This window comes from Acinonyx jubatus, chromosome A2, assembly GCF_027475565.1.
Source record: "Acinonyx jubatus isolate Ajub_Pintada_27869175 chromosome A2, VMU_Ajub_asm_v1.0, whole genome shotgun sequence".
Taxonomy (NCBI): Eukaryota; Metazoa; Chordata; class Mammalia; order Carnivora; family Felidae; genus Acinonyx; species Acinonyx jubatus.
The window spans coordinates 59,893,368-59,919,625 of NC_069383.1; the positions used below are offsets into that span (position 1 = coordinate 59,893,368).

Below are 26,258 nucleotides of genomic sequence, written 5' to 3' on the forward strand. Positions count from 1 at the left end.
CAAAGCAGGTAATAAAGTACTGCTTCGGATGATCAGTTTTATTAAACATGTATGTGTATTCATTTGTAATGGGATATATACATGTATTCATTTGTAATGGGAACTGTCTGAAAGCACAGTCACTTATGCAGTATTTTTGAAGTACTGATTTGTTCCAACAGGATATTGATACTATTAGGGAATAATTGGAACTGTTCATCCAAACCTATGCGTGATTTTGTCTGTGAGAAACGCCAGGCAAATGTTAAATGTTGCACCCAACTGAACTGAAAGGCTTCAAAATACACAATATGCACACATATTCACACATCTTAAGCAACTACCGTCATCTTCACTTCACCTCTACGTTATGAGCCACAGTACCTGTATCTGGTTTTATAACCTTCTGTCTCATTTCAGATAAGCCTCCTTCAATTCTCCACAATAACTCAAGTTCTGCCCCTTTCCAATGCCCACTTCCACAAACAAATGTCAAGTCTTTTTCAAGATGAAGTGCCATCAGGTCTTGGTCGTCGTTTATCTTCTTTCTTTCTTTCTTTCTTCTTCTTCTTCTTCTTCTTCTTCTTCTTCTTCTTCTTCTTCTTCTTCTTCTTCTTCCTCCTCCTCCTCCTCCTCCTCCTCCTCCTCTTCCTCCTCCTCCTCCTTCTCCCCCTCCTTCTTCTTCTTCTTCTTCTTCTTCTCTCTTTTCCTTCTTCTTCTTCTTCTTCTTCTTCTTCTTCTTCTTCTTCTTCTTCTTCTTTTTCCTCTTCTTCTTCTTCTTCTTCTTCTTCTTCTTCTTCTTCTTCTTCTTCTTCTTCTTCTTCTTCTTCCCCTCCTCCTCCTCCTCCTCCTGCTCCTCCTCCTCCTTATGGATCATTACAGAGTTTTTGAGTATTGCACCCTAATCCTATTTCTCTCCTAAGCGTCATAGTTTTTATTGGACAACTTTGCATATTATACTGATATTTAGCAGCATGTATATCACAAAACAGCAGAATTGACTATTCATACACCAAAAAGTTAATAGTGTTTCTGGGTATTAATTTATTTATTGTCTATCTGTAGTTCCTATTTTTTTTCCTAAAACAATCATGCATTGATAATTTAATAAAATGTACATAATCATGTTTAAAAGATGAGTTGGTAGCTAATGAGTGATCACTGCCATTCTAGGTAAAGAGCTGAAGTTATTCAGGAAACATGCACTCATTCACTGGTGACCAATTGACAAGGTGCCCTCTCATCTCCCTGGAAGGCAAAATCAACGTATGCTCCTCCTGCAAAACACAGATAAGGTCTTGCAGCAACATCTTGTCAGCTTCCTCAGAGAGGCCCCATAAGAAGAATACAGATGTGATTAGCCAAGGTTCCATTAAATGTGGGAGATCATGTAATAAGCCAAATGTCCCTAAATAGGTTTGCAAACATTCAGAAGTTAACACCATACAAATCCAGAAGCGTATAGGCAATAGCCAGTGTGATATATTCAGTACTTATAGACTTTGAAACTTGGTCTTACTGAGATTAAAACACACTGCCCTTTCAGGAAATAGGAATCTGTGGAGAGACAACAAACTAAATACAATGTGAATTAATACACAAAACAAAACAAAACAAAAAATTTTTTCTTTTGTGATTTGAATCTTGAATCACCACCCACTTTTTCAGCATGAGCCTGTTACCACTTTTTTTCTTCGCCTTTCTAAGCACTTGTCTTTGTTTTGTTTGTTTGTCTCCTTTTCATTTTTAAATGTTTAGTTACTCCACCTACAGTCAAACTCCTCTGTTTATCTTTGATTTGGGTCTGATTACTCCCCTTTTCCCTCCCTCACATGTCCTGCACCCAGTGAACTCTGAACTCCTTCTTGATCTCTGTGTTTTCCTGTCTCCCTACACAGAATCTGCTGTTGGCTATGTTCTCCACGGAGCTTTGTTTCTAGCTGTTCTCTGACAAAGGGCTTGTTCTGTGCAGCACAGCTCGTCCTCTTTGTACAGCCTCTGGCTTCAACCACTGAATCACAAATATTCTCCAGCTGGGAATCAAGCAAGGGCAGACATGAACCCAGAAGCCCAACAGGATGTTTCAGTTTCCCAGGGAATTCGCATGATGTTTTACATGATGAAGCCCAATGAAACGTCATTCCAAACACTGGAAGAGGTACCCGATTATGTAAAACAGGTGAGACTATCTGGTAAGAGGCTACAGTGACTTTTTTCTTAATGAGAAGTAAGTTCAACACATCCTGGGGTTTTGTTCACTTTCATTCTTCAAATTGTTAAATTCTAAAAAAATAATTCAGTTTCATAAAGGCACGGAGCAAAATTAGAATTTCTACTTGAATGTAATACCTATAGCCAGTTTCTCCTATTAACCTCCTCTCCTCGGATATGTCACTGCAGAATATGATAAAACTTTATGAAGTTTTCCTGGACACAGTGGTGTTACAAATTTAGCTGTCAGAAGCTCAGAGCTCAATGGTTATATGACATCAGTAAACTTTGTAACAATTTTGGTTTTAAAGGGCAAACCACCTCCCAGGAAACTATTTCCTCTTTAATTTGGTAGAGTAGTTCTGCAGAATGGATATAGAGCTGACTGAGTCCAACTCTGACTTCCTAAGTTTGAACTTGAACCAAGTTTTCTTTGAAATTCTGAAGTGTTCAGAGGCACTTTTTACTTCTGGTTCCTGGCTATGATTGGAAATGGAAATATCCAGAATTAGAACTTGAATACCTAAGTTCCCCACCCTGTCAAAGTTGTTCCTATAACACTTACTAGTTCAGACCAGAAATAAGGGGAAAAAAATGACATCAGAGAATATGTTCTTGGGAGTTCAGTTTAGAAACTTCGGAATTCATGATCAGCTTCCAAGTGAGTGAAACCCATAACTTTTTCAGGATTTGATATTACTCCTTCTTTCTGAGTTTTTTAAGACGAAAAATGTGGTACTCACATCTTCATAAATCATTTTTTTGTATTATAATACCAAGCTTAGTTTAATATTTGTTATCCATGGTAGAGCCTAAAAATACCTATTACAACACAAAAATACATTTGAATGAATAAAACTTGAATTGTATTTTAAATACACATTTTAGGGGCGCCTCGGTGGCTCAGTTGGTTGAACGTCCGAGTTCAGCTCAAATCCTGACCCCACTATCCATGAATTCGAGCCCCACATCAGGTTCTGTGGTGACAGCTCAGAGCCTGGAACCTGCTTTGGATTCTCTGTCTCCTTCTCTCTCTGCACCTCCCCTCCTCACATTGTGTCTGTCTCTCTCTCAAAAATAAATAAACGTTAAAAAATTTAAAAAATTAAAAATAAATACACATTTTAAATGATCAAATCCTCTCAAAAACTCAGAAGAAAATTCTTTGTTCCTACAGTCTCAATTTTGTCATTCCTATAATTCTGATATAAAAAAAAACTAGCAATATGTGCATCCTAAGTAAAGCCTTTAAAAGAAGGTCCATCTTATAGATAATAGACTTCTGATTATTGTACTTATTTTAAAATGTATTCTTTTTAGATCTAACTTGAAACCCATCCCTCCTAATCTTACTATTTTCTTGGCAGAATTATCATGGCTACGTCGATGGTTATATTTCATTTACAAACTGGATGATAGATTTTGAGCACCTGTTTAGTATATGTCCGAAATAATCAGATTTCTTTGCCTATTGGGAGGAAATGATCCTCTAGCATAGGTATATGCCTTCTCCTACGAGATGTCACTCTGGGCCTCCTACTTCTGGAATGACTAATCAGGAAATGTGGAAAAATTTCATACCGAGCACAATAGCATCTTTTTTTGTGCCATTTCCTTTCCAGGCAACTCCATTTTTCATTTCCTTAATGCTTCTTGAACTGGTTGTCAGCTGGATTCTCAAAGGGAAGGCACCAGGTCGTTTGGATGATGCATTAACATCAATGTCAGCCGGCATTCTTTCTCGGCTTCCAAGGTGAGTTAGTTGGTTGGTCATATAGAGTGAATAAACTGAAATTCTCTAAATAAGATGGAAAAGGAACCCATTGTATGGGAGTTTGTCTGTTTTCACATATATCCCCAAAGAATTCAGTTACTGTCATTATCTAAATGTTTTATATTTTGTTCACCGTAGATCTGTTTTTGTATTCATTTTAAAAGATATTGTTCTAAATATTATTTATCTTGATTACTGAGTTTATTGCCCCCCCCCTTAAATTTTGTGCACAGAGTGTTTCACCTAGTCCCAGTCCTGAGTTATAGTCTAGTTCTCTACTGGAAAATTAATTTACCCCTGGCAAATTCACATGCTCTAGCAATCTGGGATATAGACACCCCCTACTAAAGGTTGCACAAAGCTTTGTATTACTACATGATCTCCTAAGTGGTCTCTGGTCCTGTTTCTAGTGCTACCTCATTTTCAGCCAAACATTTCCATGATGTGGATCTGGTGAAAATTCTTCATAGTTTCCATATTGCCTAAGGATAATGTCTGAATTTTTTTCCTGATCTATTGAAGCCATTGTCCATCTATCCTTGCTTTTGCTTTCTTCATTCTCCTTCCCTCTTTCCAATATTTGTTCCTTCCATCCTTCATCATTTGCCATTGCCCAGATGTCACACATGCTTCTCTCTGCTTGGAAAGCCATTCATATGGCTTACTCTAATTCATTTCTTATGTCTAAACATAGACTTTTCTTAAAGAGTCACACTGTTCAGCAAATCTTCCCTTTCTTCCTAAGCCTACTTTAGACACCACTTCACTATGGCCTCATGTGTTCTTGTGCTTACCCCAGATTAGAATTGTCACATGGTATTATGCTCACCTGTTTTCTTCCCAGCCCTTCCTGATAACTTGCATGCATCTTGAGAGCAAGAAGGATCTTTATTCATAATTTTAACTCCTCTGCCTGGAATGTTATCAGGTACATGCTAGATTTTTTTTTAGTTTAATATATTTTTTAAAGTTTATTAATTTATTTTGAGAGACAGAGAGAGGGTGATGTGTGCATGTAAGCAGGGAGGGGTAGATAGAGGGCGGGAGGTTGAATCCCAAGCAGACTCTGCACTGTCAGTACAGAGCTAAACGTAGGACCTGCACTCACGAAACCCTGAGATCCTGACCAAGAGTTAGATGCTTAACAACTGAGCCACCGAGGTATCCCCCAAGGTGGATTTTTAAAAATGAAAATGCAAAGATATTCAAGAAAAGGTAGAATAATTTCATGTAATTGTAAAAATTGTTTAGATAACAATGAACCTAAAAGTAAAATTTCTTTCATAAGTGTTACTATGGAAAAGTAGGCTAATGGGTATAAAATAATCATCATTATCGCAATCATCATAATAATGTCTGAAAAACTACTCTTATGTGTGCACGTTATTGTCAGAGGAAAATATCTCAAGTTCTTTGTAGTTAATTCCCAGAATACGCTAAATAAGAGTTTACCATTATACATAATTTCCTCTATCTTCTGTCTCCCTTGAACAAAACTGAACAAGAAATACATTCAACATACTCAAAGGACATGTAGATTTGATTATTGCAAACAACCCAGTTGTTTCATTCTGAAGAAGTTAAGTGTATGAGTTCATGGAAATGCAACAACTGATGAACTTTAAGAATAACTTGATAACTGAGAGGAACCCTGAAGGTACAATTGGGGATCACATATTTTGTTGGGTTGGAACGAATTTATTAAGAGCTCAGGGAGACATCAGGAGCTGTATGAACGCTTCAACATTACTTTTACTTTTCCACATTTGGCTGTGGCCACAAGTGGAATTAGATTATTCTCTTATCATAACATGATAACCACTAGAAATATATACTGCATAAATCTGCTCAGCAACACTGAGGATTAGGGTATGGAATTTTAACAGGATACACAAGTATCATATATATATGATATAGATTTTTATATCTATAAAGGATGAGGGAGATGGGGAGGAGAGAGAGGCAGACAGGGAGAGAAAGAAAGAGAGAAGATGAGAGAGGGAGAGAACGGGAGAGAGAGAGTGAGAAAGACCAAAACAATGCAGTCCTTCCAGCATGGAACACACAGTTCTTTTCCTTCACATCCCACTCCCCACAGTACTCCTTAAGCTAACACTAGTTCTTTACCCTGGTGCCCTTTGAAAGAAAGGTGAAATGCTGTGAACTAGAATGTGGAGCATAGTTTTCCATAATTGTATTTTGAAAGGGAATGTCAAATTGGTTGTTGTTGTTGTTGTTGTTCCTGTAGGTTTGAACAGCAATTCTAAATTATGAAATTGTGGATAATTTTGTAAGTTTTTCAAGGACTTTATTTTTCATAACTTTCTACTTACAACATTTCAGCAAAGCAGATTATTTGAAAAAGAAATGTAAAAATATTTTCATGTATTTTGTTCCTATTAAACACACACACACACACACACACACACACACACACAAGCTGAGAAGAAAAGTTGATCCACAGGATCCACTCCACTCAATCCCCTTTCGGCAAAAGACAAGAAGGGGGATTTAACAGAAACTCTTAAAACAATATTTCAGCATCAAGGGGAATCCTCGGGCAAATCATTAACAGCTGAAGGTTAGATTAACACGGCATTGATTACATCCTCTCCAAGGGACTAATTTCATTTTCTACACCAGCAACAGGGGCTTGCCACATCCTTAAAATACCTTATTGTGAAAAAAATGGTAGTATACCATTCGTTAATCTGCTTGTGAGTAATTACATGTTGGATAATAATTCCAAGTAGGCATGTGGCCTCTGACAAAAGGTTGTGGAAATCAAAGTGAAACCATGAACATGTTTTTCCACTTTGCCATTCATGTAATGGAAATGCTGTTTGCAGACTTTGAGGAAAAACAACGTTTGTTTAAGGATGTCAATTTCATTGTTACATAAAATTCAAAGTATCTTGAAGGTAGTAGCATACTTAACATATTGATAGAAAAGATACATGCTGTGTCTTTCAAATATTTATGTAAGAGAAAATATTAATCATAGGCAAGATTATATCTTGTTTATAAGCCTGTCAGACAGACCATGACGTGCAATAAAAGTCCATCTGTCCCAAGAACCAGATTCTGGGCAGACCTGCATCTGTTTTGTTCTTCTGGAATCTAGTAGGCAGACTCTTCCTCATTAGAATCTAGTTCTGAAGTTATAGACAGATAATTTGTATTTATCATAATTAAATGCAGGGTAGCATATGTAGATAATCTGCCTTTCTATCAATAACTTGCATATGTGACTATAAAAATTAAACTTAACAAAATAATTACTAAATCTATTTTTAAAAAAAGCTATCTAAAACTTGTGAAATATCTTGCTACTGACCTAAATGCTAATGAGTGAAAAATAATCACATCTCTTTTTTTTTTCCTGCTTATTTGAGCAGAACTCAATTTCCAATTCTTCATTAGAAAACCAGGACCTCAATTTGTTACTTCCTTCCAATGTTTCTGCTTCCATAAATTGCATCCTCCCCGGAGAAATTTTATTCCCGATATAAATATCTACAGTATGTTTGTTTTTAATGGGTTCATTTAGTTTGTTGAAACAGCAGATTATAAATCAAATTGCAATAGGTTGGAGGATAATTTAAGTAGGTAAATTTTCAAATAAGTTGGGGACACTCCACTTTTAATACATATGGGTCATTGCCAGTTTTTACTATGGAGCTAGCTCCACAATATTCAACCATACATATGCACAGTTTTACTGGCCATGACTGCCATGGAATTTTCCATTCCTGACAAGAAAGTTTCAATTCATTAAAAAAAAATTCATGAGGAGGAAATTAAACTTCTTTAAAATACTTTGACTCCTTGGGGTGGGATTGGAGAATAAAGGAAAATTGTGTACTGGGTTTTTATATTAGACTATAGTATCAGAAGCAATATTGCCTTTGGCGACATCAGACTTCTAACAAATAAATGCCTGTCATTTTGGATAAGGACTTTAATAAGCAGTTATTCATTACCCAGAATAAGAAATAAATGCATATATGTAATGTTAATAGTGCTATTTTGTTATTAATATTAATATATTTTATTAACCTTGAAAATTATTAAAAAACACTTTAGGTGAAGAAAATACATTTTTAAAATGTGTTGGTTTGTTAATTATATTTGCTAAAGAAAATGCCTCGTTTCCTCTTAACTTTTACCTCAAACTTTATGAACAGAATTTGCCTTTGTTATTAATTGTGGAACTTCAGAGACTGCTATTAGACTAACCTTCCCTAATGATGCAAGCAAGCTTCCTTTTACTTATTCAGTAGAGAAATTGAATTACTTCAAGTAGTTTACTTCTTGCAAAGTAAAGAATGTAGCAAATTTGCTTCTTCCAAATTTACCATACTGTGCTTATAAAAGTCTATGGTTTTGTTGTTGTAGACAGAGATGAAATGACTGCTTCATAAATGTAATTTCACTTCAGAGTAAGAACTAGCAGTACAAATTTTATTTGTCTTTAGGAGGCAGAGGTTGTATTATGTATTCTGTTAATACTGAGCAAAAATCAATGTTCCACTAGATGGAGCAAAAGGGGCAGTAGCTTTACAGATAGGGAAAGGTCCTGGCTTAGGTTTAAGAGATTTTGAAATAAATAAACAATAATTTTTTTTTGGAAAAAAAATATATAGTCTAAATATATTTGTTTCTAACTCCCTGAAGCTTGTAAAAATATGTAGAATGATCTCACTCAAATATTAGTTTATTTTCTGATTTACAAGACAAAATTACTAGAAACAAAAAATACCTTATTGATTTCTTTCAATTTTGCATTACCTGGCCAAATCAGACCTTACACACAGCTCTGATGGCAATAATGAACTAGTATAAATTGGCAGGTGTCTGTAAGGCCTGAGTACACAATTTTACTTACTCTGAAACCCGTTTATGAAATTTTAAGTTTATAATAAGAGCATTACATCAAATTTCACTTGCTTGAGTGATGATTAGAGCATGGGAGTATTTGAAAGTTAGATAATTTTAGGGTCCATTGATCCAAATTTTCGCATATCTTAAATTAGCTCTGAGATATTGACGGGTGGACAACATGCTCAACATTACCTTTCTGCTTTTGATGATGGGTACTCTCGAATTGAGATCACTTTGAGAACTGCACAGCTTTGTAATTTGCAATCCTTAGTTAATATTAATTCTAATGTGTTGACTTTTTTTAATCTCAATATTTTAAATTAATTTCATCCTTTTAAAAATTCAGGATCAGTCCTGGGATAGCAATTTCATAACTTGCTGGATTTTACAGCAACTAAACATTGACAGGGCAAATTTCTAGTTTTAAGAGAAATGTTGTATAAACATTAACTTTCTTTTACTAAAGGCATACCTCAGATGCAAGAGAAAATAACTATTTGGGGAGAAATTGTGAAGAAAAAGGACTGAGAGGAAAGCCCCTGTAAATGAAGGTTGTTGATTAGAGGATTCTAATGCCTTCTTGTATTTAGACCATTTACTTCATCTTGCATTCAAACTTACTGAGTACAAGGAATCTCCTATTTGGTTATGCAAAGCCACTGTGGTACCCCAGATTTCATCTCCACTTGATAAAGTAAGTTCACTACATTCATACATGTTACATATGTCTCTTCCCACAGGATGGAGTTTAGAGAGTTGCTTTGAATTCCACAGTGCAGAGTCATACGCTGGGGGTCAGGCCTGGGAGAGGACTGAGGAGTTGGGAAGAAAAAGAGGAAGGAGCTTTGGTTTATGATTCAAGGTCTGGTGGGAACATTTTTGAAAATGTAGGTGCTATTTCCTGCAATCAAGGGCTTTCCAGAGCTTGGTAATCATTTCCCAGCTGTATCCCTTTGCTGAATTGTTTTTAGTTGTGGGCACTCCATTGCTGTTTTTCCCCATCTATGATGGAAGAGGATCATATTCATCTTGCTGATAGAAAGCAGGGAATTTAACTCCCATAGCTTCTCCCCACTTTGCCTTTGCTTTGGGAAAGGTTTGGCTTCTTGCTAAAGTGTGAAAAAAAAAAGTATTGACTGTAGAATGTCAGGCATATTTCAGCTCGATTTGTGTCAACCCTAATAAGTAAGTTGACAGAGTAATAAACTGGGTGTCTGCTCAAGACCTGGCACCTGTACAGGAAATCAAGAAGTATTTCAATTATAGGCAGGTTCTCTTTGTTTTGCAAGTGGAAGTTTTCCAGGGACCCTCTTTCTTGTATTGAAATTTTAGTATCTTCAAAGCCTATTTCAATTGTCTGTGGAACTGACTAGGGAGATAGCACCTTTAAAAAAAAAAAGAAGATTCTGGATAGATGGGACATTGATGAGGCAGGTGATTTTGATTGCCCTGTTCACCAGTGTGTCCTCCCAATCTCCTGTTGTACCTGGCACCTAGTAGATTCTCAACTTAAATTTATTGAATGATTCGTTGAATCCTATCCTCCACCTTGATAAATGTTGTGTATTAGTTTGTTATGATTTCAACATGGCTCAAGCAAAGTTGCTTTGATCTAAGGAATGAATTTCTTTACACTGAGGAAGCCTTGTCAGGACAATGCCATCATAATGTGCTACTAAATGCTTTTGATAGGAACATATGATGTAATGGACGTTTAAAGTTTAAAAAGTAAGACTTTGTGAGGACTTAAAGAAAATTGTTCAAGCTACTTGCAAATTGGCAAAGCTGCTCTTTGCTGACCTACATAGCTCACTTAAGACCCTGGGACAATACCTCCTGCCATGACAAGGCTGCTTCTCGGTGGCAGTGGTGAAAACAGTGTGGCAGCCCCATGAAAGAAATCATCTTGCCCACCAACACTCGTGCCTTTTCTCTGCCAGCATTGTGCTCTAGCAACAAGGGCCTTTCAACTTGTGCTGACAGCTACACATCAGCTCTTGGTGACTAAGCTAACTCTTCTGATAACCAACCCATAGAAATGCATACCTTCACTAAATCTGGACTTCATTTCTTCCATCTCCCCTTTGCCTAAAACAAGAGTGTAATTAATCTATCATTGGTTTGGAGTTTTTATTTCTTTATCGGCTTATTAAGAGGCATGATCCTGTATGCCACTGGCTTGTGAAATATTGTTATTATAAATTATAAATCCCACAGTAAACCTGCCTTAAATAAATGATTAGTCTCTGAGCATAATTTGCCATGAACAACATAATAAATAACCTGGGTAACAAATTGGAAGACAAGTTTTATATATTGAGATTTTGGATTCCTCAGAGTTTCAGAACAGTGTGGGAACCCCTGGCCCATGGCCTCTTCTCTCATGATGGATGACAAACACTTGTATGTGAACATCCCAGAATGCTTGTCCCAGCTCTGTCTGCATATCTAGAAAAAGTCACTCTGGATTACCTTGTCATGTCTAGTAGTCTAGTAGCCCTGCATAGGTTGGCCTTCTGGAGGACCCGACCAGGAAAGAGGCCCATGAAGGTCTTGCAAGTAGTCTCAGAGCTTTTCTGATTGGGATTCTGAAATATGCAAGACATGGCTGGGTGTGACAGGAGTTCTGCATAGGCAGTTCCCTTGGATCAAGAGCTCACCCTCAGGGACAAAACTGCTCTTTCTAGCCCTATAATTAATTGTTAGAGGAGGTTATTGGGAGGATGTTTCACTGGATGACTCTTGAGCTAGACTAAGGCAATCAGAGTCTCCTTACCTTCTCCCTGTCCTTGGAATATATAATCTGCTACTATTCTCATACTAGCAGCTGTTTTAAGGATGAAACCTTTGAAGAATAAGGTGTTAAGACCATTTGGACTGAATACGTGACTGAACCCTGTTAAGACCTCTAAAAATTCTTAAATACTGAGAACAAACTGAGGGTTCATGGGGCGTCGGGGAGAGGGGGAAGTGGGTGATGGGCATTGGGGAGGGCACTTGTTGGGATGAGCACTGGGAGTTGTATGGAAACCAATTTGACAATAAATTATATTAAAAAAGAAAGAGATGCAGGGGTGCCTGGGTGGCTCAATCAAGTAAGCGTCCGACTTTGGCTCAGGTCATGATCTCATGGTTAGTGAGTTCGAGCCCCACATTGGGGTTTCTGCTGTCAGCACAGAGCCCGCTTCGGATCCTCCACCCCCCTGTGTCTGCCCACCCCCCTGCTCACACTCCCTTTCTTTCTCTCTCTCAAAAATAAACAAACATTAAAAAAAGAAAGAGCTCTATATAAACTTTTAAGATTTTAGCAGGCAGGAATAGAGATCTGCTGATATGGAGGCTGGCCAAAGCCTTCTATGTAAGTTTCTTGGCTTTTGAAAACTACCACCCACTGGGACATCTGGGTGGTTCAGTCTATTGCATGTCATGATCTCATGGTTCATGAGTTCAAGCCCCACATCTGGCTCACGGTTATCAGCGCAAAGCCTTCTTGGAATCCTCTGTCCCCCTCTATGTGCCCCTCCCCGGGTTCTTTGCTCTTTGAAAAAATAATTTTTTTTAACCTTAAAAAATAAAAAAAGAAAAAGAAACCTACCACCCACCAATATAGGGTGATTTGCCACTTTTTTGATTTCTCCTAAGTCTTCACATACAGGGGACAATTAAAAGACTAACAATAATCTCAAATTGAAAAAAATGGGTTTTAAGATCTGATAACGTATAGTCATTTCAAAAATGTAGGCTTTTGGGGCATGTGGGTGGCTGAGTCCCTTAAGCGGCCAAATATTGATTTTGGCTCAGGTCATGATCTCTTGGTTGTGGGATCGAGCCCTATGTCAGGCTCTGAGCTGATAGCATGGATCCTGCTTGGGATTCTCTGTTTCCCATTCTCTGTCCCCCTCCCTCCTCTCTTTAAAAAAAAAAAAAAAGTTTGTAAAAACTGTAGGCATTTGACATTTCTTTTCATTATTTATATTAATGCTGTTGTGAAGTGACCTAATGTTCTATGTTACAGATTAACTAATAATTTGAAGTATTCCAAATAGGAGACAATTTTAAAGTTATTAAATCATAGTTATAATCCTATCATAATTAGTCAAAAGTAGATTAAAATTAAAGGCCCATATCTTCAAAAGACTCAGTTACATGGTAATTCATAGATGCTCACTGTGTAGAGGGAAATACTATTAAAATGGTGAATTCAATAATATACTAATTTGAGCTGCTTCTTCAGCTTTTATTTAAAATTAGAATGTTTAACAATTTCTTCATCTGTTCATAGTTTATAAGTGAATTTTTATTAGAGTGATCAATTCATTTTACATATTAATAATAAATATAAAAGAAAAAGTCACTTCAACCAAATTTATAGAAGTGATACAGGAAAGATTATCTTTAGTTTAAACTTAAATTTGATTACAGACAATTTCAAGAGAAAACGCTACACTTAATCAAATTGAAGTATATTATATATTTTTTGGAACGTTCTTGGTAAGAATTTATAGAAGCTTGGTAGCATAGGTGGCAAACCATATTCCAGTGTCTGGGTTTTTAAAAAAAAGTTGTTTCTTTTAACTAGATTTTTTAAAAAAAATTTAGTAGCTTTCCAGTTGACCTACAGTGTTATGTTAGTTTTAGTTGTGTAATATAGTGATTCTATAGTTCTATACATTATGCAGTACTCACCATGATGAATGTAGTTACTATCTGTTGTAAGGCAAAGTTTTACAATATTATTGACTATATTCCCTATGCTGTAGCTTCATCCCTGCAATTTATTTATTTTATAACTAGAAGTTTCACCCTTCGCCCTCCCACCGCCCCCCCCCCAACCCCTGCTGCTGGCAACCACTAGTTTGTTTTCTGTATTTATGAATCCTTTTTTGTTTTTGTTTCTTTTTTTATTTTGTTTTTTGGATTCCACATATAAATGGAATCATGTAGCAATCCTCTTTCTCTGTATAACTTATTTCATTAAGCATCATACCCTCTAGGTCCATCTGTGTTGGCACAAATGGCAAGATCTCAGATGGCACTGTAATATCCTATTGTATGTATTTACCACGTCTCCTTTATCCTTTCATCTATTGATGGACACTTGGATTGTTTCCTTATCTCAGCTATTGAAAATAATGCTGTAATAAACAAAGGGGTACTTATATCTTTTCAGATTAGTGTTTTCATTTTCTTTGGTAAGTACCTAGCAGTAGGTGTACTAGATCGTATGGCATTTCTATTTTCAATTTTTTGAGGAAATTCCATACTGTTTTTTTACAGTGGCTGCACCAATTTATATTCTCACCAACAGTGCATGAGGGTTCACTTTCTCTGTATCCTCACCAATACCTGTTATCTCTTGTCTTTTTGATACTAGCTTTCTGACTGGTGTAATGTGACATCTCATTGTGTTATCTAAGTTTTTACACATTATTTCTAGGGAAAGATTATTCCCTTACATCTTTAGAGTTATAGTTTATATTACTACAAGAATTATTGAAATTCTTTGAGAATCCAATTCGTGATCCTAAGTATAACATCTAAAAACATAAGAGTATAAGTCTGTGTGCAAAAGAGAGAAGAAGGGAATAAAGAGAAATAAAGACAGTAGTTAGCCAGAAGCAACTTTGATCTAAGGCAGTAGGCATTTCTGCAGTCCCCTTTAAACTTTATACCTTTTAAACTTCCTTTAAAAAGCACCCTTCTTGTGTTCTTCATTAAGATTTGGAAATGACAGTCACAGAAAATAAGTTGTAGTTTTGTCATATTTATGTTGTATGGTTTCTATGAAAGTATTTTAAGAGACAAAAAAAAAAAAAGAAGAAAAAAGGAATGGCATCCTAAATTCCATGAAATCAAGAGTGCAAATAGCTGGCATCCATGATAACTGTGAAACGAAAGGAAATATAGAACATTTTGATACCAAGGAAATTGAGCCTTTTAAAAGGTCTGATAGAACTGTGAGAAAAAAAGGAGAAAGACTTTTATTTTTATATATGAATACATTAATTTTTAAATGTTACCTAAAATGTTTTATAATTTTACATCTAAAAGTGGTATAATCATTGTAAATTTTATTTTTCCAGTTTGTTTTCCAGAAGCATCGAACTGACCACATACATTTATATCTGGGAGAACTACAGGCTCATCAATTTGCCTTGGGATTCTCCATGGACTTGGTATTTAACTTTCTTAGGAGTTGATTTTGGCTACTACTGGTTCCATCGCATGGCCCATGGTAAGTTGCAAATCACGGTTTTATTGATAATTTAGGGATAATTTATGCTGAACTGTGTTGGGCTCATAGCAGGTATTCAATAAATATTGAATGAATGAATAAGTGAAAAACATGGTTTGTCTTAAAGTATATAAAGATTAATGATGAAAGTTTAGTTTGAAATTTAAATGGAAAAAATCTGAATTTTTTTAAAAAGGTGAAATTATTAGAGATACATTTTTCACACCTCTTGTACCTAACTTGCAAAAAAACTGTTGAGAATGTGATGGCTGTAGCATTACTTTTTAATATACCACCTTACATTTTTCTTATTATGACATGCTTGGTACAGTCTAGAGACTCTCACACACAGTATCAGACTTCATGTCACAATTATCAATGGTCATTCAGAAAAGCTCTGAAACAGCATGGAATCCTGGGTAATGTGTGCTGTCATACATAAGAGTGATTCAAGTTCTTGGCAGTAATTCCTCACTGCAAATGAAAATGCAATCATCTAGGCACTAACCATAATGCATTTCAGTATTACCACAGTTTTGTAAAATTTCTTATCTAATACAAAGCCCTCTTACCACACTGGCCCACTGAATTTGGTTTTTGGGATTACTGGCTGAACTTTCCAAACAATGTTTTGTTATGGAAAGGGAAATGGAAGGTCAGGAAACAGTCTTAAACTATGTAGGACTAAGTAGAGGTTGGAGAATGATTGTAGAGCTAAGGTGAGCAAATAGTCTTTAAGGAGGAAGAAGGCATGCAAACGTATTTCTGAAGGGAAATGGGGGAATGTGCTAATTTTGAAAACCTACTGAAGAGTAGAACTGAGGATTTCAGTGGATGGTTGGGTTGAGTGTGTAGGGAGGAAGGAAGGAAGGGGAAGAAACCTGGGATAATAATAAAAATTAATTGGGGGATGGCAAGAAGAGGCCTGAGATCAGGGTGAATAACCAAGCAATGTGTGTAGGAGGATGGTGACCAAATATCCTTCCCAAGCAAGGATGAGGAAATAGGAGTGACATAGATTAGCATTATGTTTAAGGCACGAAATTTTAAATGCAGCATTATTTTTGTTAGGTACATTAACCATGCGCAAACAGTGAAACTATAAAGAATGTTAATTCATTAAAACAATTTGAAAGGAACAAATAAACTAGAAAAAATTATTTATTTTGTGTGTGATAACCTTTGTCTTTGAAAATAATATGTCAGTGCCTGACATCATTTCCTTATGTATAAAGCAAGAGGATACTCCCAAATTGAACATGACTAGGAATAAAATATGGTCATGTAGTAATCTTTGTATTTTATTTCAAAATAGTAGTTTTCTCCCTAAAATAAACCCATTGGCAATCTTCCTCATTTTCTATGCAGCAAATGGGTAATGCAGAAAGCATTTATATTGTATTATTTAATTTCAGGAGCCTTCTAATATCACACTGTCCTGTACAGATGTGTTTGTTTGGGAAATCTGCAAATTCGCTTAATCTTTAAAAGCCCATTATAACAGGAAACAAAGAACCAACAAAATATTACCAAATATAAAACTTCTAAAAATATGTTGATGTTAAGTGCTCCAGTTAAGGAAGAGCAATAAAGTAAAATAATATATTAAATACACAGAATTGAGGCTGTGTAAAGTATGCTTCCCATTAGAAAATTTTGAACCAAATCCAGTGGAAGCAGGCATTAAAAAAAAATCTAAAAACCTTCTGGAAAAACACTCACCACCTTCAGGCTATGAAGTCTAATCATAAGTTCAAAGATCTTTGACTTGTGATGGAAAGCTCATAGGAAAAAAAATAAATTAGTCGTTGAAAGTGTCAACCTTCAGTATGGTAGTCAAATTTAAAATTTTTGTGATAATAATGTAAAATATTAAATGGATTTTTAGAAATCTAGAAGTACACGGGAGTAAGAAAAACTTTTAATGTCAAATTTCTTGAGCCTCTTGGGTTACTGAACCAATGTTAGTTAATTAGTCAAGTTTATTTAACTGAGAAGTTTGAACAGTTCTAAAATCCTAATGTTGTCCTAAAATATAATAAGGAAAATACCCTCTTTTCCTACTTAATGTGTTACTTTCCTTTCACTACTTGCAGTTAAATAATAAAATAAAAACACATTCCACATTTGTTGATATGTTAAATGCTATGAGTTTTGAAGAAACAATTTATACTTTTTGTTTTTACATATACTTACATTATTTCTTTAGTAACCCAAATTGCCACTAGGTTTTTTGCTGTTGTTTTCTTGTTGTTATTTGTTTGGTTTGCATCCATGTAGAATTTTCTCACATTAAAGTTATAGAACGAGTTTATTCTCAAAAACTTGATTTTGATCTCTATTCCTGTACAAAAGAACAGGAGGATATTTGAGTCTATTGTGTTATTTATATTTCATTCCCTTTTCCTCTGGGATCATTAGAAATTCATTGCTAATTATTGTCAACTTACAGAAAAACAAGAGTAACACAGTAATTTCTATAGAATGCCTTGACATCTTAAGAAGGAAATGTAAAAAGACAAAATGAAATTCATCTCAAATTTAAAGTAGCTTCTGGCATGCTTAGTCTCCAATACAAAAGGATGCATTATTTTTTCCTTGAATTTCCTTTGAGTTATACTAAACATGTAAGAAATCGGGTGAAGATTTTTAAGGGAACATTAAAATCATTACAGTGTAAATGATTACTATTTAGTAAAAGTAAGAATGAGTCTTCCAGAGTGCTAGTAGTAGATTTTATCTCATCTTGGGTGATAGTTGCAAGAGTGTATGTGTTTGTAAGAAATATGTTGAGTTGTGTACTTAAAGTTTGCATACATTTTTCTTCAAAAAAAGTTAATGAGTAATGCCACCTATATGATTTCTTAGTGAGTAGCTTGAAGTCAGAATGATACAAAAGGTAACCCAATTTAGAAAATAAGAACCAAGAAATTATCATTTGTAACTATAAGCATAAACATGTGACATTACACAGATTTTATCTGTATCAGTTTCCACAACCAAGGATGGCGGAAAAACAAGAAACCAGTTATTAATTTTATTGCCCCTCTTCTCCAAACCCTTCTTTGGTATCTCCTGTGTTACCAGAGGTCGACCCTACAGATATTTGCAAGCTTACTTGGTATTAGACTTTGTCAGTTTAAAAGATTGGAGGGATACTCCAGGGCCAGAATAGCAGGGGCTTTGCTTCCATTTTTCAGAGTGCTCTTTTCCATGAGGTACTTAGCAGATGGGTGCCCAGGGAACCTGGTAGTAACCATGGTTTAGCTGTAGCCTATACCTTTTGGTAAGATCCTCTGTCTTCCAAAGGACCACATCAGAGGATTGCCTGTAACACACACCCTCTGGGGGCTGTGTGCTCTAGGAAGTTCCTCTGTTCCCACCAGAGCTCCTGAAGTAGCCATAGCTTCTCCAAAGATGTCTGACTCAGACTTGGTGGAGGATGGGAGGGGGTTTTCTAAATTCATACATGCCTGCATTTTTTACTCTCCCTCAGGTGCTTAGGCAATAGTTTTGTTCCCTAGTTGCTACTTCTGTACCACTGAACTACTCCTCGTTTACCTTTTAGTAGCTAACTGCTTTTTTATTAGTTAATAGTTCTTTACATTAGCTTTTTCTTACTCAAATTACTGGTGTGGTTTTTTTCCTCCTGATTAGACTCTGACTGATAAAGCCAGCTTCCCTACATAGTATATAAGGTTGTAAATCGAAGTTTATCCTGACTCTACCTTTAATATTCTATTCTGTGGCACTGATTACACATTTAGGCTATAATACAATTTAGTTCATTTCTGAAATAAAGAAGTTCACCTGTAAAATTGTTATAATAAGACTTTATACAATCCCCTCAAACTCCAATTCTTTTACTCAACAAGTAAATTAGTTCATTTTCTATTTATCTCTTTCTGTAGCTAAAAAGGGTGGGTGATCATGATTTTTGTGTAATTAGTCATTCCTACAATTTTATTATGATTAAGTGGGCCTCTCTATATGACTTATTAAATTTCACTTGTTTTCATTCTTTTCTGACTTCTAACAGGGGTTGAATTTAGACCATTTTAACTTCCATCACTGTTTAAATAAAAATAAGCAAGTGTTCATTGCTTAGAAATTATTTTATTTTGTGGTAGTACCAAGTTTGTGCTCTCTATTGAAGAATAAGTGACCTCCATTCGGCTACATTTGTGTTTCTTTTTTTAAAAAGACCAGAATAGAGGTGGCAGGGTAGCTCAGTCAGTTAAGCATCCGACTTTGACTCAGATCATGATCTCACGGTTCGTGAGTTCAAGCCCTGTGTTAGGCTCTTTGCTGACAGGCTGGAGCCTGGAGCCTGCTTCGGATTCTGTGTCTCCCTCTATCTCTGCCCATTCCCCGCTTACACTCTGTCTCTCAAAAATGAATAAACATTAAAATTTTGTTTTAAATAATAAAAATAAAAATACCAGGATATACCTACTTTTTGTAGCTCTTTGCTGTATGTTTCACTATATTTTTAAAAATTTTTTTATTTTTTAAAATTTCCATCCAAATTAGTTAGCATATAGTGCAACAATGATTTCAGGACTAGATTCCTTAGTGCCCCTTACCCATTTATCCCTTCCCCCCCTCCCACAACCCCTCTAGTAACCTTCAGTTGGTTCTCCATATTTATGAGTCTTTTCTGTTTTGTCCCCCTCCCTGTTTTTCTATTAGTTTTGTTTCCCTTCCCTTATGTTCATCTATTTTGTCTCTTAAAGTCCTCATATGAGTGAAGTCATATGATATTTGTCTTTCTGTGACTGACTAATTTCACTTAGCATAATACCCTCCAGTTTCATCCACGTAGTTGCAAATGGCAAGATATCGTTCTTTTTGATTGCCAATTAATACTCCATTGTATATATATACCATGTCTTCTTTATCCATTCAGCCCTCGATGGACATTTGGGCTCTTTCCATTACTTTGGCTATTGTGGATAGTGCTGCTATAAACATGGGGGTGCATGTGTCCCTTCAAAACAGCACACCTGTATCCCGTGGATAAATGCCTAGTAGTGCAATTGCTGGGTTGTAGGGTAGTTCCCTTTTTAGTTTTTTGAGGAACCTCCATACTGTTTTCCAGAGTGGCTGTGCCAGCTTGCATTCCCACCAACAATGCAAAAGAGATCCTCTTTCTCTGCATCCTATTGTTGCCTGAGTTGTTCATGTTAGCCATTCTGACAGGTGTGAGGTGGTATCTCATTGTAGTTTTGATTTGTATTTCCCGGATGATGAGTGATGTTGAGCGTTTTTTCATGTGTCGGTTGGCTATCTGGATGTCTTCTTTGGAGAAGTGTCTATTCATGTATTTTGCCCATGTCTTCACTGGGTTATTTGTTTCATGGGTGTTGAGTTTGATAAGTTCTTTTTAGATTTTGGATACTAATCCTTTATCTGATATTTTGTTTGCCAATATCTTCTCCCATTCTGTCGGTTGCCTTTTAGTTTTGCTGCTTGTTTCCTTTGCTGTGCAGAAGAGTTTTATTTTGATGAGGTCCCAGTAGTTCACTTTTGCTTTTGGTTCCCTTGCCTCCTGAGACGTGTTGAGTAAGAAGTTGCTGCGGCCAAGGTCAAAGAAGTTTTTGCCTGCTTTCTCCTCAAGGATTTTGACACCTTCCTGTCTTACATTTAGGTCTTTCATCCATTTTGAGTTTATTTTTGTGTATGGTGTAAGAAAGTGGTCCAGGTTCATTCTTCTGCATGTCGCTCTCCTGTTTTCCCAGCACCACTTGCTGAAGAGACTGTCTTTATTCCATTGGATATTCTTTGCTGCTTTTTCAAAGATTAGTTGGCCATACCTTTGTGGGTCCATTTCTGGGTTCTCTATTCTGTTCCATTGATCCATTCTTGAGCCATATGTTTCACTATATTTTTATAATATACTGTGATTTTATTCTCATTGGATCAGTGAGGGTGAAGTCCAGCCTGTTTTTGCCTAAGTTGCAGCCCTTCCTCTCACCTCTTTCTGTCATTTCTTCCTTTCTCTCAATCCTTGGAGTAGTGATCATTCAGAACATCAGTGAAGGGAGTTTTGCCAGTTTCTCAGTATTACTTTCTACTAAAAAACATGTCATCTGTATCAACCGTTTTCCTCTGAGTTCATTTTAATGACAGAAGCAACCTATGTCTGATGGTAAACACTTGTCCATAGGAGTACTTAAAATGAACTGAAAGATTACCATTATTGTCCCTCAGAAAAACCCATCTGAGGGAACTTTCCTCTTAGAAAGAGCTTATTTTTATCACGGGTAGTTGTGGTCATGCTTAAGGCTACAAGTTGAATTTCCTTTAGTGTACTTAGATTCAAGATGTAGGTATTATATGAAAAGCACATCTGAAAAAAATATTTGAGCCATCATCCAGGTGTTGAAAGTATGGATGCACTGAGATATCAAACAGGCAAATCGTACGCTTGATGATAAAGGGTAAGAGTTTCAGGAATCTCCATCAGCCTATTTTTGAATGTTGATACTAAAGTGTGGAAATATTTCCAGGAAATATTTCCAGGAATAGTTGGGAGCATTTGAGGATGGCTCTGGTAATATTTTCCAGGGATTAAGGAAGCTGTGAAATGAGCAATCAAAATGAAACTGGAAGGCAAAGAAGGATTAAAGATTAATTTATGAGCCTTAGTCAGCTTGTGACTGCTTAAGACATGTGCCTTATTTTTCCTTTAGTGCTAGGACTTAGTACACTTGCCTGTCACATAGCAGACAGAGCACTGGAATTTGTTTCAAGAAATCTAGTTGTATAACTATTTGTGCAACTATTTACCACACACATAACCTTAGGATTAACCTCTCTGAAATAGATTTTATTGGCATTATTAATCTCTCAGTTTTGTGGAGTTTGAATTAAAAATGCTTTAAGAGTGCATGAACCAAGTGAAAATGAAGGAGTGAATCAATTAATTAATCAATATGCCAACACTAAGAACGCATGATGGAGTCTTATGTGAGGATTTAGGGGTGATTAAAATGGGCAGAAAAGAGACAAACTTAAGTTAGGGTAACCTTTAGGATTGAACTTAAATGATACTCCATTTAATATGATGTGGGAAAAGCATATTTTTTCCCAAGTAATTTTGTTCAAAAGGAGAATTTGGGGAAGTCTTTTACCAAATGCATATGATACATTAGCAAAGAAAACATTTGATCCCAGCCATTCTAGACCATAAGAAGCCAAATCAACTGCAATTCTATTCTCTTTCATTTATTAAACAATTGTAATTGTGACTGAATTTATTGTTACCATATGAAAATAGCACTATGAAAAAAATTATGAAGAGAAAAAACTAAGTGAAGATGTCTGGAAATATTATCAACTAACTTAGAGACTTTTTTTTACCATTATAAACTATTTGTACATTAATTTTTTCAATAAATATTTAATTATCACCTATTCTGTATTAACCCTATACCAGGTACCAGAGATAGTGTTGTTAATAACAGATCTGGTCACTGATTGTTCATTCTACTATGGATGATAGGTATTAATAATTACTTAATAATTATAATAGGTAAAGTACAATGATGATTATAGCACAAACACAGAAAATGACAAAAGAAATCCTGTCCTCGTTGTTACTTACTCTTAAATTTGCACATTTCTGAATGCACTGATCAATTTTTCTCAAAGCAGCATGCATTAAAAAAATGAGATTCTGTTTAAAATGCATAATCCTCATGATGATGATAGTAATAGTATTAATAGCAATACCAGTCGTTAAAAGTCAACTATTATTGAAAGCCATTAGAGAATGTTTAAAAAGCATAGATTGTGGAATCAGGTTGCCTGAGTTCAATTCCTAGTATTTCCACTTATTAACTGAGATTTGGAGCAGGTTAATCTGTTCTAATTTCTTCATCTCTTAAATGTGAATAATACTATACACATGATAGGTTTTTTTTTATGTTTATTTAGTTTTGAGAGAAAGAGACAGAGCATAGGAGTGGAAGAGGGCAGAGAGAGGGAGACACAGAAACTGAAGCAGGCTCCAGGCTCTGAGCTGTCAGCAAAGAGCCTGATGCAGGCTCAGACTCATGAGCTGCAAGATCATGAACTGAGCCAAAGTGGGAAGCTTAATCAACTGAACCACCTAGGTGCTCCCATGATAGGATTTTATAAAGTTTTAATGGGCAAAACCTCAGGAAAATGACTTGTACATTCTTAATGTTAAGTGTTACTATTATTATTGATTAATCTTTATTACATTTCTAGGTACTTGACTAGGTGCTTTATATTATAAAGCAGCATATTATATTATTCAATTCCCAGAACAGCCCTATGAAGTAGGCATTCAGTTGTTCATCAGATATTAGATGAGAACCTATATTCTAGTAATTTCTAATTTCTGGGAATATAGTAGTGAACAAATAAATGCCACTGTCTTTATGAAGTTTACATTTTAATAGGGAAGGAAATCCAGATGTAAAACATATGTAATATAATGCCAGGTAGTGAGGAGTGCTGTGGGATAGAGAGTGATGAATACAGGAATCAAGTAAGACCACTCTTGGGATTCATAGAGGTGATAGGTGGCATTTTAGTAGAAATTTAAATGAGCCGAAGAAGGCATCCTTGGGATATCTGAGAAAAGAGCTTTCTACACAAAAAACCTGTTAATGCAAAGTACCTAAGGAGGGAATAAGCTAGGCATACTTGAGGAATATTAAGAAACCATCTGTGGAGAATACCGTTAGGGAACTGGAAGAAAGAGAATGAGGATGACAGGATTCTGGTCATACAGGATCCTCTAGACTGGCAATAATAAAACTGATAAATTAATCCTCAGCAACACTCCCCAGTTTACCCTGCAGCCTATTTATTACGGGTGTAACATGAAGCCAGGAAGATTTTTAGGAGAGGAGTGACATTTATTTATTATTTAACAAATACTCATTGAATACCTACTGTATGCTTTAACTTTTATTGGCATATATGGTACTCAAAATCCAAGACATTTTTATGAAAGTTACTAATATAATGTCAGGATGTGATATGTGCAGTAAAATTAATAAAGCAGTTTTGGAAAAGTAGAAAAGTACCAGATAGGTTTGGGCATCACAATTTTATATAGAATGCCCCAGAATATTTGTCTGGTAATGTGACTTTTAAGCCCAGACCTAAAGCTTTTTAAAAGAATGAGTCATATGCTTCTGGGGAAAAGGAATACCAGGCAGAGAGGTATATAGTAAGTTCAAAGGCTCTGAGACAGAGAATACATGGCACATTTGAGGAAATGCAAGGAGGATCATTCTGGCTGGAGCTACAAGAGGAAAGGATTAAAGTTGCACTAGATGAGGGGTATCATAAATGTGAGGCAGTTTGGGCATACCATGCAAGAACTCAAACTATCATGAGCGTTGACTTTAAAATAAAGACTGTAACAAGAGACAAAGGACACTGTACAAGCATAAAGTAAAGAATCCAGCAATTTAACAATTGTAAATATTTATGCACCCAACATGTGAAAGCACCCCAAAACATAAAGCATCTAATAACAAACGTAAAGGAAATAATCGATAGTAATATGATAATAGTAGGGGACTTTAACACACCACTTACATAAGTGGACAGATTATCCAAACAGAAAATCCACAAGGAAACAGTGGCTTTGAATGACACATTAGACCAGATGGGTCTAACAGATATAGTCAGGCCATTCCATCCTAAAACAGCAGAATACACGTTCTTTTTAAGCATGCTTGGAACATTCTTCAGAATAGGTCACATGTTAGTCTACAAAACAAATCTCAACAAGTTCAAAAAAATTGAAGTCATACCATAAATCTTTTCCAACCACAATGTTATGAAACTAGAAATCAACCACAAGAAAAAGTCTGGAAAAAACACAAATAACATGAGGTTCAATAACATGCTGCTAAACAATGAATGGATCAACCAAGAAATCAAAGAGGAAATAAAAAACTACATGGAGACAATTGAAAATGAAAACGCAATGGTGCAAAATCTTTTGCATGTAGCATAGACTATTCTAAGAAGTTTATAGCAATACGGGCCTCCCTCAAGAAGTAAAAAATTCTCAGATAAACAACCTAACCTTACACCTAAAGGAGCCAGAAAAAGAACAAACAAAACTCAAATACAGTAGAAGGAAGGAAATAAATAATAAATGTTAGAACAGAAATAAACAAAATAGAAAACAAAACAAAAATACCCAGAACAATGGAACAGATCACTGGAACCAGGAACTCATTCTTTGAAAAGATCAACAAAATTGATAAACATTTAGCCAGACTCATAGAGAGAGAGAGAGAGAGAGAGAGAGAGAGAGAGAGAGAGAGAGGCTCAAATAAACAAGACCAGAGATGAAGGAGAAGAAATAAAAACCAACCCCACAGAAAGACAAAGGATTATAAGAGAATATTATGAAAAATTATATGCCAACAAGTTGGACAACCTAAAAGAAATAGATAAATTCCTAGAAACATATAAACTCCCAAAACTGAATAAGGAAGAAATTGAAAATTTGATCAAACCCATTAGCAGCAATAACATGGAATCAATAATCAAAAAACTCCCAAAAAACAAATATCCAGGACCAGATGGCTTCACAGGTGAATTAGACCAAACATATAAAGAAGAGTTAATACCTATTCTCCTCAAACTATTTCAAAAAATAGAAGAGGAAGGGAAGCTTCCAAATTCATACTGGGACACCAGTATTGCCTTGATACAAAACTCAGATAAAGACAATACAAAAAAAGAGTACTACAGGCCAATATCTCTACTGAACATATGTGCAAAAATCCTCAACAAAATATTAGCAAACAAATCCACTAATAGGTTAAAATATCATTCACCATGACCAAGTGGGATTTATTCCTGGGATTGCAAGGTGGTTCTACATTCACAAATCAATGAACATGATATATCACATCAACAAGAGAAAGGATAAAAAACATGATCATTTCAATAGACTGAGAAAAAACATTTGATAAAGTACAACACCTATTCATGATAAAAGTCCTCAAAGTAGGTTTAGTCCATCCAAACTAGGTTTAGAGGGAATGTATCTCAGCAGAATAAAGGCCATATATGAAAAATCTACAGCTAATAGCCTACCTAGTGGTGAAAAACTGATAGCTTTTCCTCTAAGGTTAGGAAAAAGACAAGGACATCCACTGTCACCAC

At 35.7% G+C, this 26,258-nt stretch overlaps 1 protein-coding gene across 9 annotated transcripts in view; it reads left to right on the top strand.

The window, feature by feature from the left end:
* Nucleotides 1-26,258, top strand: part of AGMO (alkylglycerol monooxygenase) — a 383,176-nt gene that overhangs the window by 53,571 nt on the left and 303,347 nt on the right. For 5 of the 9 annotated variants that reach the window (XM_053218390.1, XM_053218388.1, XM_053218389.1 and 2 more), the window contains exons 2-4: nucleotides 1,952-2,158; nucleotides 3,813-3,943; nucleotides 14,932-15,083. In XM_053218390.1, the coding sequence (XP_053074365.1) occupies nucleotides 1,952-2,158; nucleotides 3,813-3,943; nucleotides 14,932-15,083 (490 nt within the window). Of the gene's footprint in view, nucleotides 1-1,877; nucleotides 2,159-3,812; nucleotides 3,944-14,931; nucleotides 15,084-26,258 lie in introns of all 9 variants that reach the window. The other 4 variants (XM_015068160.3, XM_015068161.3, XM_053218391.1 and 1 more) reach the window with 3 other exon arrangements.